This window comes from Barbatula barbatula, assembly GCF_947034865.1.
Source record: "Barbatula barbatula genome assembly, chromosome: 19".
NCBI lineage: Eukaryota > Metazoa > Chordata > Actinopteri > Cypriniformes > Nemacheilidae > Barbatula > Barbatula barbatula.
In genome coordinates, this window is record NC_136782.1 from 18,960,574 (window position 1) to 18,973,131 (window position 12,558).

Consider the following 12,558-nt stretch of genomic DNA (forward strand, 5'->3'; position numbering starts at 1 on the left):
GATTGATAAGCCCATCCGCTCTGTGGGGGCCATTATTTGGACTGTAGTAAGATTTTGTGGTTCCAAAGTGGTGCCATCTGTCAGAGAGACAAGAACACTTCAATATTACAGTGAAACACAAGCCTGACTTTTTGATCAACATCATATTATTCACTGAACATGCACTCAGTTTATGACTTGATTTATATTTTATATATAGATTAAATATTTTAATCATTAGCAACATGTTTATGGGTTCAATTATCAGAAAGTGCACATGTTGGTAAACAATGAAAGGTGTATTTTCTGTCATTATCAGTTCTTTGGATCAAAGTGTCCAATGCATAAACATGAATGTCACTCTTTAGAGCTTCTGAAGCCAATTTAAATACTGTGACAATAAATCAACATTATGTGCTTCTTAGTCTTTTATTATACGTGTTAAGATGTAATAAGGGGTAGGAGCTATTCATTGGCACAGAAAACATTGAGGCCAACCCAAAACAATTTACAATTTTATGGGTACATGTTTTAGTAAAATTATAATTTTTGTCTCATTCTATGAACTAACATGACATGAAATGACAACATTTATCTCAAAAATAAAAAAAGATGAACAACACAATCCGAATAGTATTTCATGGTATTCAAAAATAAATAAACTTTAATAAAGCATGTTGCATTGAGAATAAATTGAAGATGTGAAGATCAAATAAGGACGAAAATAGTAATTGTTGAAAAATATGTTTATGAGTTCTTTGTAGCTGACTCTTGTACTAACTGTTCATTTCAGACTTCTATGAGATCAGATAACTTTCAACTGAAGTGGTCGAGCACACAGTCTTGACCAAAGCAAAGATGCAGACAAATAATGAATCTTGCATTTAAAAATGAATAAAACAATTTACCCGCAGCAACAGTAATCCATGTTACTAATCTTTTCATTTAGAAAACATTAAAGAAATTACAAAATTTCAAGAGGCAAACATAATGTTAAAGCATAAATGTGAATACTTACTCATTTTCTTTCTCTCCTGTTATCAAGTGGATTTTGACAAAGCCAACAACAATGTCTCTGCAAGAAGAATGTGTGATTGTTTCCCTATATGAATAGAAGATGGAGGTGGGGTGATGATGATCATGGAAATATGCTTCTGTAAAACTACTTTGAATGTTAAATGCAAGGACAAGTTTTCCATGGCTGGTCACAACAGAAACAACATTACTTATCAATACCGGTCATCTCCTGTATCTATATATATCAAGTGTGGCAATATTATAATTAGAAAAGATGTTTGGTTTATGACAGCAAAATGCACATATTACTGTTAAAACTTGGCATTACTACTACCCATAGTATTATAACCTTCATTTTGTTAATTCACTATTATATTTTATTTCTTTACTAGTTTATTTAAAAAGAGAAAAGAAATGGATGTTGAATTCTCTTCTTTCATATGTTTTTCATGTGCCTTGTGCAGAGTTTAGTTTGTGTTATTTTGTGCATCAGCCCCTTTAAGGCAGCGAGAGAGCGAGAGGCGGTTGTGGCTGATGCCGATGCTTCCAGTTTAAACTAAAGAGGTTCTTCATTTTTTCTTGAACACTGTCAATCCAGTTATTCTGCACTTGCACTTGTGTGACACAGTGTAAATCTTCCTGGTGTAACCGTGTTTTATTTGTGTTATCTACATTGAAGATACTGAGTGTTCACAGCAAAAAACAAGGGATACATTATGTTGGACTTTTGTGTACATTTCAATTATTGAGGTTATATTAAACAAATCAAGAAGGGATTTAAAAAGCCATCAATAAACCTGTATCTGTACTTAGACATCAGGACACTGATAGATCTTGCGTAGACACAGAATTCAGATCCATGTTTAAACTCCGGTACAGCGTGAACGATGACATAAGGGATGCTGCAGCAGATGGATAAAAGCCACACAAACACACAGACCTCTCCAAACCTGTTCAAATTATGATTACAATGATTGTTTCTGTAAAGTGTGTTAAGATGTTGTTAGACATGCTGGAGTCTAGCATAGTTTATCACTTAAATGGTTATTTAACTGAGCACAACACTTTACTCTATTGTACTGTTATTCAATCGGTTTAATTTAGTCATTTATTTCATTATGTAAATTCAGTAAAAAATGGCAGACGTATTTACATATTTTTAATTTAAACTGTTGGAATAAAATCTGCCAATGGAAATGTTAGTAAAGGATTTCTAAACAATGAATGCAGCTGAATTTTTTTACTAACTGTACATATTTCTGTGAATTCAGTGAAAGTAATCCATGTTTTAATCTTTTCATTTTTAAAACATTAAGAATTTGCTACTGTGACCAAAGCTCAGGGGAGGGGAAGGAAGGTACAATAAACCAAGAAAGGGAATTGATATAACCGACTAAGCCACCCAGCACATCTGGGAAATATATAAACTCAGACACACAGGTTAGATTTCTAATTGACTGAAGACAATGAGACGGGAATATCAAAATATAATTTATTTTAATCAATGATTTGGGAAAAACCCCATGCACTCTTTTAAAATCGGTAATGCAAATAACAGCATGGGTTAGAAAACATTAAAATCGCAGAGTTTGATTAGATCTGCCGACCAGAGTCTGGGGATCGCCAGCAGGGAGGCAGGCTAGGTGTCCAGCTTCCCAAAGGAGCTACACGTGCTACAATTAAATCAAATTCAAATGTGAAATTCACAGCAAGGACAAAACCTAAACCACAAAAGAACAGGAAAACCACACAAGCAATTAAGGAACTCTGGTATATGGCCGCACCAGCCTGCAAACCCCCCCCCGGTCCTCCCAAACTCCTAGAAACAAACAAAACATAAAGAATAATTACTTATAACAAAATCGACAAGAGAAAAGGATAATACAATTCTTATTTCTAAAGCAACAAAACCAGTTGTGATTACCCAAAGCGTGGGCAACACAAATATACACAGATAATCCAAAATAAACAAATATACTAAACAAACAAAGAAAATAACAAGTCCAAAAGGGTATGCACACAGGAAATATAATTAATCTTTCCAACAAACGTGAAAATAAGAATGGGAAACCCGACACCACAGGTTTACATGCGCTCAGAAGTGAGCAAGCAGCTAGCCAAGCAGAGCAAACTTGCAACCTAAGCGACACCGTGGTCTAGCAACAAACGAAAACAAATTAAGACAAAATGATTGGACTTCTAGCAACGTAACCAAAATATAAATCAAAGAAAGCAAAACAAAGCAAAGCAAAGCAAAGCAAAGCAAAGCAAAGCAAAGCAAAGCAAAGCAAAGCAAAGCAAAGCAAAGCAAAGCAAAGCAAAGCAAAGCAAAGCAAAGCAAAGCAAAGCAAAGCAAAGCAAAGCAAAGCAAAGCAAAGCAAAGCAAAGCAAAGCAAAGCAAAGCAAAGCAAAACAAAACAAAACAAAACAAAACAAAACAAAACAAAACAAAGCACGACAAAACAGCAGCGTTGGAGCGTCACGACATGCATCAACAACACACTACAAAGTGTACTAACGCCTTGCTCTACATCTGAAAACCCTATGCAGAGGACGCCTCGTCCAATCGTCAGAACAGCACCCCAACGCAGCCAGGAAGACAGCAGCCACACATGCGGTAATGTAACAAGAGGTAAAGGAGTTTTACTGCGGCGAAATCGAGCGGTTTTCAATGCAGCCAATATAATAGGCACCAGCCCTCAACACCAGGCAGCAGAACACCATCCACGACGGATGTTAGCTGAACAATGACGCCACCTAGAGAGGGTTATTTTTTATTGATTTATTGATTTATTTATGTCTTTTATTTTTTTATTTGTCTGTCTGTCAAGTATTCACAGAAGAGATGAATTTTAAGTCGTTTTTTGAAGGTTGTGAGAGATGTGTTTGACCGGACCGTGAAAGAATGTGAAAGAGTAAAGACAAAGGAAATGGGTAAGACTCTTCAGGTAGATACTGACAAAGCCAACAACAATGTCTCTGCACAATGTGCTTCTTTCCCTATATGAATGGAAGATTAGAACTGGGTGTGATGATGTATATATGGAAATATGCTTCTGTAGAACTACTTTGCCAGTTACAAAATGTCCTGCCGCACACAGTTTCCTCGTGACACTGGCACGCCAATGATTCTTAACTGCACTTATGTAACACAACTGTTGAACTGTTGTACACAAATAATGACCCCGTAAAGGCCTAAGATGCTTTGTTCTTTGAAGGCGTTTGGCGATAGCTGTTTGAAGATGCAAAGATCAAGAAGGGAAGCAAAAAAACATCAATAAACCTGTATCTGTACAGAGACATCAGGACACTATAGAAGTTATGTAGACACAGAATTCAGATCCACGTTTTAACTCCCGTACAGCGTGAACAATGACATAAGGGATGCTGCAGCAGATGGATAAAAGCCACACAAACATACAGATGATTTATATAATGGATGAGGATCCAGCAGGAAAAATCCCTTTTGAATTTATCATGTGTACTTAATTTATTAAATATCAGACACAAAAAGTTATTTGAATAAGCTTTTACGAATATTAACTTGAATAAAGCCACTTTGGTTTTTACAAACATTACAGAAAGCACAGCATGTCATCAAACAGTCATCAGATCCCTGCTTCTGAGGAAGATGCCGGTTTAGAAGAGCTGTATCAGCAAGTCTTTCTCAGAAACCTTCTGAGATTACAGATATCTTTCCAGGTTGTTGAAAGCCCAACAGCTGAATGTGACACTACTAAATAAACCGGACACAAAATAGGACTGCTATTATTTTCATGAGACACAATAATGGTTTCATTATCACTTACAAAAACTGACACTGCTTGGAGACTATATCAAACATAGTTAGTACAAAGCTTCCGGCTGAATCTGACTCAGTTGATCGTTTATTACTTAAAATTAAAGCTACAGTTTGTAAAAACCGCCGCTAGAGGGAGCGAGATCAAAAATACAACAATGGCGTAGCTTGATGACGCCGTGAAGGAGCATGGAATGATGGGATCTGTTTTCTTCAACTCCGCTGATGGCCATCAATCAGACCGGAACGAGAAATTATGTTAGCGGATGAAGTAAAGTAATTCAATTTTAGAAATGTAAATAAGGGACTGCACGAAATAAGCTGTTGGCTTGCTAGACGCTATGACACTACTTCCACATTTGTCCGCGACATTGCTGTGCCTCGTTTCGTAAGGCTGCGTCCTTTCTTATTACTTCTTTTTACTTGAAACATTTTACAAATTTATTACCTGCAACACATTATGGAAAATAGATGATCTCTCTGTAGAAATGTGGCTTTATGAAATACCAAGAAATGTGAGGTATCCCATGTAACTTTTACAGCGGTTAAATTTATTTTCCCCTAATTTTATTAGTTTCAGAAAGTTTCATATTCTTTAGCCCAATTTATAAACAAAGGATTATTGTCATGCGTTTTATTTGTCCATACAGTAAGGTAAGGACTTGATTCTCCTTTGCTGTAATATAAGTCACATGCAAAATGTTTTAAACACAAAATTAACAATTTCCTCAATTAGGATGAAGACAACAAAGATACAGGATTTTAATAAAAAGATTGTGTTCAACAAAACAACAAGGAAAACATACAGTGAATATGTTACAGTAATGATTCTTCTCTTCCTTCTTATTTATATTTTGTTTGGATACTCAACCAACCAACATGACATAACTCGAATTAATAGCAATAAGGAGGACATGGTTGTGTCATTTGTATGTCTGTTTGGTTCCTGGTGACTTTAAGAGGTGTGATCAGATGGAGTTGTCTACAAATCCAGATTCTCCTCAGCAAAAGCCATCTCGAGCACCAGCAGAAGAGACATTTTAAGTTTCGTCTTATACTCGTCACACATGAACACATAGAGAATGGGGTTCAGACAGCTATTCAGATAAACCAGGCAGATTACAAAACGTTGTGCGGCATAAAGGTTCATGACAACGCTTTTACTCCAGTTATTCTTAACTGCACTAATGTAACACAACTGTATAACATGGTAAGGAAACCAGCATATGAAAAAGGCAAGAATCACTGCTATAATGACCAGGAAAGGCCGACGCTGCTTTTTTCTTTTTAGGAGTTTCACCCGCACACCAATAGCTATGTATGAAGATGCACTGATCAAGAAGGGAATTAGAAAGCCCACCGTAAACATGTACACGTACAAAGACATGCAGCTGTTGACATAGCTTTTAAAGTCTTCACATTCATCTTTGGGTTTCTGTACGTAGAGAACAATGATATAAGGGATGCTGCAGCAGATGGACAAGAGCCACACAAACACACAGATGATTCTGGCTTTGACTAGAGTCCGTTTATTCTGAGCCCACGCGACCGCCCATGTGCACAGACATCGATCCAGACTGATAACTGTCAGAAAGAAAACACTCGCAAACATGTTTAGCACCGTTACAAAAACCACACATTTATACATGATGTCGTCTAAGCGCCAAACCATCTTTTTAAAGACAACAGCGGTGTCGCAAATCATGAACAAAATGGAAATAAAGCCTGTTATCGCCAAGTTGAGAAACCAGATGGAGTTGACTGTCGTCTTCATTTTGTAGCCGGTCACAAAGATGACAAGACCGTTTCCGATCACACCCGTGACTAGGATGATGAAATATACGCACAAGCCAATGATTTCAATGATTGAAAAGATTTTGTCAAGCCCTGCGTTGTTGTTCAGAAGTGGACTTTCCAAAAGACTGTCCTCTGCACAAAGAAACAATTCTGATATAATATAGCTGCTTCAGCAATTATTTTAAATACAAATTATTTGATGATGTACTGTACTTTGCACTCAGAAAAGAAAGCAGAAAAGTGTTTATTTTTGTACAGTGCAATACTATACCTTCAAGGTCGAATTCCAAATTTTCTGAATGGGTCCACACAGGAGGGGCCCAAGGGAAATCACCAACATCTGTCAGAAAAGAAAACTGGATTAGCAAACATCGACAAGATTTCCAAGCTCTTGTCTAGTGCCCTGTGCCACCAATACCAAGAAGTATATCAAACGTGGCACAGTACTAGAGTTTGAACATCGTTTGGATGTGTGTAGGGGTGTAAGAGATGGTCTGATAAATATGAAGGGGTATCGAGTGCCTTGTAGATTTTTTTAAAGGAAATACAATATATAATAAAGGATTAGGAGAATGTTCAATAATCTGAATCGAAGCAAGAATCACACTGACTGTCTTTAAAAAAGAAATGAGAACATAAATAAATCTTGTTTTGAAAAAAAGCTTTTTTCACAGCAATGAATCTGCTACATAAAAAGCAAAGTCTGTTGCTTAGATTCTTACCCGTTTCCATCCTGTGTTCTTCCTCTCTTCTCTTTTCAGGTAGATGTTTTCGAATGGCACAACAGATCTTTGTTTTAAAGAAGTTTCCCTGTCTATGGTTAGGGGTGTGGTGATGATGCGCTGTAAGAAGGAAAATATTCTATGATAGAAAATGATTTTGCATTTCTAAAATAGAACAGAAACGTTTCATTTCACCAAACCATTTGGGAAAATATATAAATATATTATAATACTCCGTTTTTATAAACCAAATTATGACTTGAAACATCAAGCCTGTTTTTATGTCTGTGTTTTTTGTGAAGCGCTCTTTTTTGCGATCATGAGCGAAGAAATCAAACACAACCTTTCTGTATCTCATGATTACATAAGCCATGAAAACACATCAAAACTATCACTCGCAAATAGGTCTCAGCATAAACATTGGTTTCCCATTTGAAAGGGAAATTAGGTGTGTTGATGTTAACGTAAGAAGGCAAATATGCCTTTAGAAAATATATTTTGCATATTTATAAATAGAAATTGTTTATCAAAGCATAATCATATTATTTTTAAAACATTACTTCATTTTGGGCCTTTGTTTTATTTTCAATTAAACTGAGATTTCAGCATCACTTAAAACACATGTACTTTATAAAATGGTGCATTATTCAAAAATTACAAATAATGGATGCGTTTTCCTATAATTGTTTGAATTCATTACCAAAATACAAATACAATGGAAAGACGGTGAACATAATACATATAGTACTGTATGTATTGCAGTATTTCCTTGTCTGGTCAATCAAATTTTCATATGGAAAATATACCCTGTTATGCCATTCATAGCAACATAATAATGCATTCATCCTTTGTATAAGTAGAGAACAGTCTGCAATTTTTCTACTTGGCCTTTTTTAAAATCCAGAGGATGAGACAGGATAAAACACATGTTAGCATCAGGTGAAAATAGGGACTTTAGGCCAAGACAGGTGTGACTAGCAACTGTTCTAAGGGGATCTGCAGCTCTATAAGATTATCAAATTTAAGGCATTTTAAGAAAATGATTCACCACAATTAAAAGAAGTCTGTGATGTCGATGAAGTTTTTCGTTAAAGGGTATCTCAGCATTAAGATGTCCCATCTAACAGGTAGGTAATCCAAAAACAAGATTTCAAGTATAATAATCCAAGGCTTTTACATCCATATAATCCATAGTCCAGTACAAAACGAAACTGATGACAACAACGCTCAACAAAACTAGTGTGTATCAAACAGACAAGCATGAACAATCCAAGCTGGCGGGTGAGTGTGCACTGCATGTTGGGAGTTGAAGTCCTTTAAAAGTCTGGAGATGAAGATCGTTTGAAAACAGCATGCAGGGGACGATGATCTGGGGGTGTGATCGGGGTTCTTACAGATGCCAGGAGAGCGTTTCAAACTGTCTGTGAACAATACTTTGAGGAAAGAGACAGAGGTGTCCTCAGAAAATACACAAATGTGATTCCTTTTTTAAAGCGCTTTTTCATTTATAATTATGCTTCTTATACGTTGTGTACGCTTTGTTCTAAATACAGTTATCCTATTTAATGATCTCAGTATTGTATAAAACAACTACAAATATACATTTTTAACCGCTAGTGGTATATGCACACAAAAATGTTTTCTTAATATTATACCATCAACAAAGATATAACATTTGCACATGTCATTACAATACAAATGTGGTGTATAACAAAACAATAAGAAAACATTTACAAGTTTGTCTAATCGATTGGATGGAGAACCTTTTCTACTTAAATCAAAAGTTCATGTCTCCATCTATCCAGAGACAATCTTGTTCCGTTCTCCTGGCCAAAAGAAGCAGGAGATGGTGATGTCATCTGTCTGCCTGCTTGGTACCTCTTGACTCCGAGAGCAAATTGCAACGACAACGCATTTAGGTAACACAACTGGTATAGAAACCAGCACTCCGTCAGATCAGGAAAGTCGTTGGCTGTGTTTAAGTCGATGTTAAAAACCCACTTATTAGATGTAGCATGGGGGTCAGTCTGAAGTGGTCTTGGCCACTTAAAGTGATAAAGTATGTAGCTGTCTCCTGTCTTATGTTTGCTGACATTGCATTGTTTGTTTGTTTGTATGTACATTTTTTTGTGTTTTATCCTACTGTCTGTGAAGCACTGTCATGATTCTGCCTTCTCTTGTCTTGATTTTCTGGTCTAGGGGCAGAGTCATGACAGACCCACGTGTTTTATGTGGAGAGAAACATATTATTGTCAATCAGAACATAATATACGTTCTCTCCTGTCTCGTCATTTGGCCCCGCCCCTCTCGTTTCTAGTATAGCTTTCCTCCTGTGTCTTATTACCCATACCTGCCCATCGTTATCTCCTTTGTTAGTTTCCCTATATATATACCCATTTGTTTATTGTCTTGTTGCTCGTTGGTTGTATATGTTTCCCGCTCTGTACATGGTTCCTTACCTGTACCTTGGCTCGTGTTCCCTTGTATTTTTTGAAGTCTTTACGTTCTGTTTTTGTATTGTGCCTCAGTTCAGTTTTCCCCCCATTGTGGGTGTATTATTTGTAATTTGCGGTTTTTATTTATTAAATCCTGTTTTACCCCGTATTGCTGCCTGCACTTGGGTTCTTCTCACCACCTGTTCCGTGACAAGCACCATGGGCATTTATTGTGCTATATAAATAATAATAAATATATATATATATATATATATATAAATAAGGCCAGAATCACAGATATAGTGACCAGAAAAGACAGAAGCGATTCCTCCTTTCAATCGTTTCACCCGCACACCAATAACTGTGTTTGATGATATTTGTTGTTGTGGCTCAAAAATGTCTCTGCATTAGCAACTAATGTCTGTTTCAATTAATATAAAAAAGGAAATAGGCAGGGTGATGTGCAAAACCATATACTGTATACTAAATGTCAGACAAATGAATGTTATTTTGGCCTTCAATAGTCCTCATCATCATGCAGTAAAAAATATTTGTTGACTAAGTTAAGACATATTGATATTTGACTACACGTGTTAAGTTGATTTAATGTACATGTAGTTGTTGCAAAACAAGCAGTTAGATAAATAAAGATAACTTTATTAATTTCTGAGCAAATAGAAATTGTAAAAAAAGATGTAAAAAGTGTAAAAAAGATAAAAATGAAATGCAGCAAATTATTTGTTTGGCCAATTTACAAAGCTTTTCTAAACATGTTTTTTATTTAGCCAACAGAAAGTCATCCAACATTTGCCACATGTTCCCCTTCACATCTGAAAAAGCATTTAATTGGTTTAAGGGGTCATGCAAGAAGAGAATTTGTCTTTACATTGCAACATATAATATAATGGTATGCTATGAAAAAAAATATTAGAAAAATACTAAGACGAAATGTTATTGATGTTTTTGTTCCTACATTGTCTCACAAACACGTGTTGCAAATTTATTTTTGAAAATGTATTTTAACATCAATAAAAAGAAGCATTTGTGATTTGTAGCATATCTGAAAGTTCACTCTCCTTTACCCTGATCTTGGTTTGTCATGACTAATGGACTCAACCCTTGACATCCTTCAGATGAGGCACATTTAAAACACACGCCTTTAGGCAAAGATAGCTTTGACATTTGCAGATTCTCTTATAAGGGATGTTTGAAGGTGTCAGACACCACACAGTGACCTAAAAATAGATCACTTTGAGAGGGATTTTGCACATGGTTGTTTTCTTGTCTTGTCAGCTGGAGGAGAGGAGAATTGTGCCTTTTGTCTTATCTCTTAGCCTCAAGATGTTCCTCGGCGAAAGCCGTCTCTATCACCAGGAGCAGGGACTGTTTAAGCTTTTGTTTGTACTTCTCACACATGAACACATAGAGAATGGGGTTCACACAGCTGTGTACATAAGTCATGCAGATGAAAAAATGTCTTGTTTTAGATATGATCTCTTGGACACTTGCATTCTGCTTGTTCTTCATTGCATTTAATAATTTGTGAATATGGTAAGGCAACCAGCATATGAAAAACACTAGAACAAGAGCTACAATGAGACGGAAAGATCTGAATAGCTTCCCCTTTTTGAGACGTTTGACTCGCAATGCGATAGCCATATATGAAGACGCAATGATCAGGAAGGGGAGGAGAAAGCCTATCGAGAACCTGTATGTGAACAGAGACTTCAAGTCTCGATTCTTGTTAGAGAAGTTGATGACAAACGAGATGCTGCAGCAGATGGATGAAAGCCACACCAACACACAGATGATTCTGGCTTTGACTAGAGTCCGTTTATTCTGAGCCAACACGACCGCCCATGTGCACAGACATCGATCCAGACTGATAACTGTCAGGAAAAAAACACTCGCGAACATATTTAGCTCTGTTATGAATGAGAGAAGCTGAAACAAAACGTGATCAAACAACTTTCCAAAAATAAGGAGAATCCGCATAATTGGAGCCAAGGAGAAAAAGACGTCTGCGATCGCCAGGTTGAGAAACCAAATGGAGTTGACTGTTGACTTCATTTTGAAGCCGGTCACAAATATGACAAGACCATTTCCAATGACACCCACCAAAAACATGGCTAGGTAAACACAAATAATGATGATCTGACCACTCGACAGGCTTTCTGTCTGTCAGATTTTGTGGTCCCAATCTGGAATCCACTACACAAAGAAAAGAGAAAATGGCCGTGAAAGTTGGTACTTTTCTCTTCCAGCTTAGCTGTTTAGTTTAGTATAAAAATTACAATGCATTCTGAAAACAACAACAACAACCACAAAAAAACATCATATTTAACTGGTCAGTTGTTTCATTTTATATTAGCAAAGAATTAACTCATATTTGTTATCTCAATAACAATGACAAGATTCTTTAAACATTAGAAATTTATTTTTACTTTGGATTACTATATTTCTGATTATTATACAGTTTTTCCTTTGGGATATTTCTAGAGGTGTGTAAAAGCAGCGTATTAAGTCATAACCACATTGTTCATATTCATCTCTTACCCATTTTCTGCATTTCTTTAGGTTTGTGTTGTCAAAGCCACCAAATCTTCACCATTTTTACTGTTTACAATAGCTGGTTTTTCCTTTACTTATATGAGAGGCGAATGGGTGGGGTAATCACTCAGGTTATATCTGTCCTATATATGCAATATGTTGTGGTCATTGAAATCACCAATGAGTCATCGATGCATAAGAAATGTATATTTATGTTGTTTTAACATAGCATTTCCTTCCACAAACCACACGGTGTCTG

At 36.2% G+C, this 12,558-nt stretch overlaps 2 protein-coding genes across 2 annotated transcripts; both read right to left on the reverse strand.

The window, feature by feature from the left end:
- Positions 1–5,419: 5,419 nt before the first annotated feature.
- Positions 5,420–7,363, reverse strand: LOC306909014 (C3a anaphylatoxin chemotactic receptor-like). The gene is made up of 3 exons (XM_079482351.1): positions 7,315–7,363; positions 6,864–6,932; positions 5,420–6,724 (listed from the first exon to the last, which is right to left on the reverse strand). The coding sequence occupies exons 1-3, from the start codon at positions 7,322–7,324 to the stop codon at positions 5,778–5,780; spliced, it is 1,026 nt and encodes a 341-aa protein (XP_079338477.1). The 5' UTR covers positions 7,325–7,363; the 3' UTR covers positions 5,420–5,777.
- Positions 7,364–11,072: 3,709 nt separating this feature from the next.
- On the reverse strand, positions 11,073–11,876 carry LOC306908092 (C3a anaphylatoxin chemotactic receptor-like; the record flags this gene model as incomplete). Its single annotated transcript, XM_079480680.1, has 1 exon — positions 11,073–11,876. One exon carries the CDS (start codon positions 11,874–11,876, stop codon positions 11,073–11,075), a length of 804 nt encoding a protein of 267 aa, XP_079336806.1.
- Positions 11,877–12,558: the final 682 nt, after the last annotated feature.

Excerpts from the sequence above, each read along its gene's own strand:
- LOC306909014 (XM_079482351.1), bottom strand. Across the intron at positions 6,725-6,863 it reads TTTGGAATTCGACCTTGAAG|AGGACAGTCTTTTGGAAAGT; the intron begins GTATAGTATTGC and ends TTCTTTGTGCAG.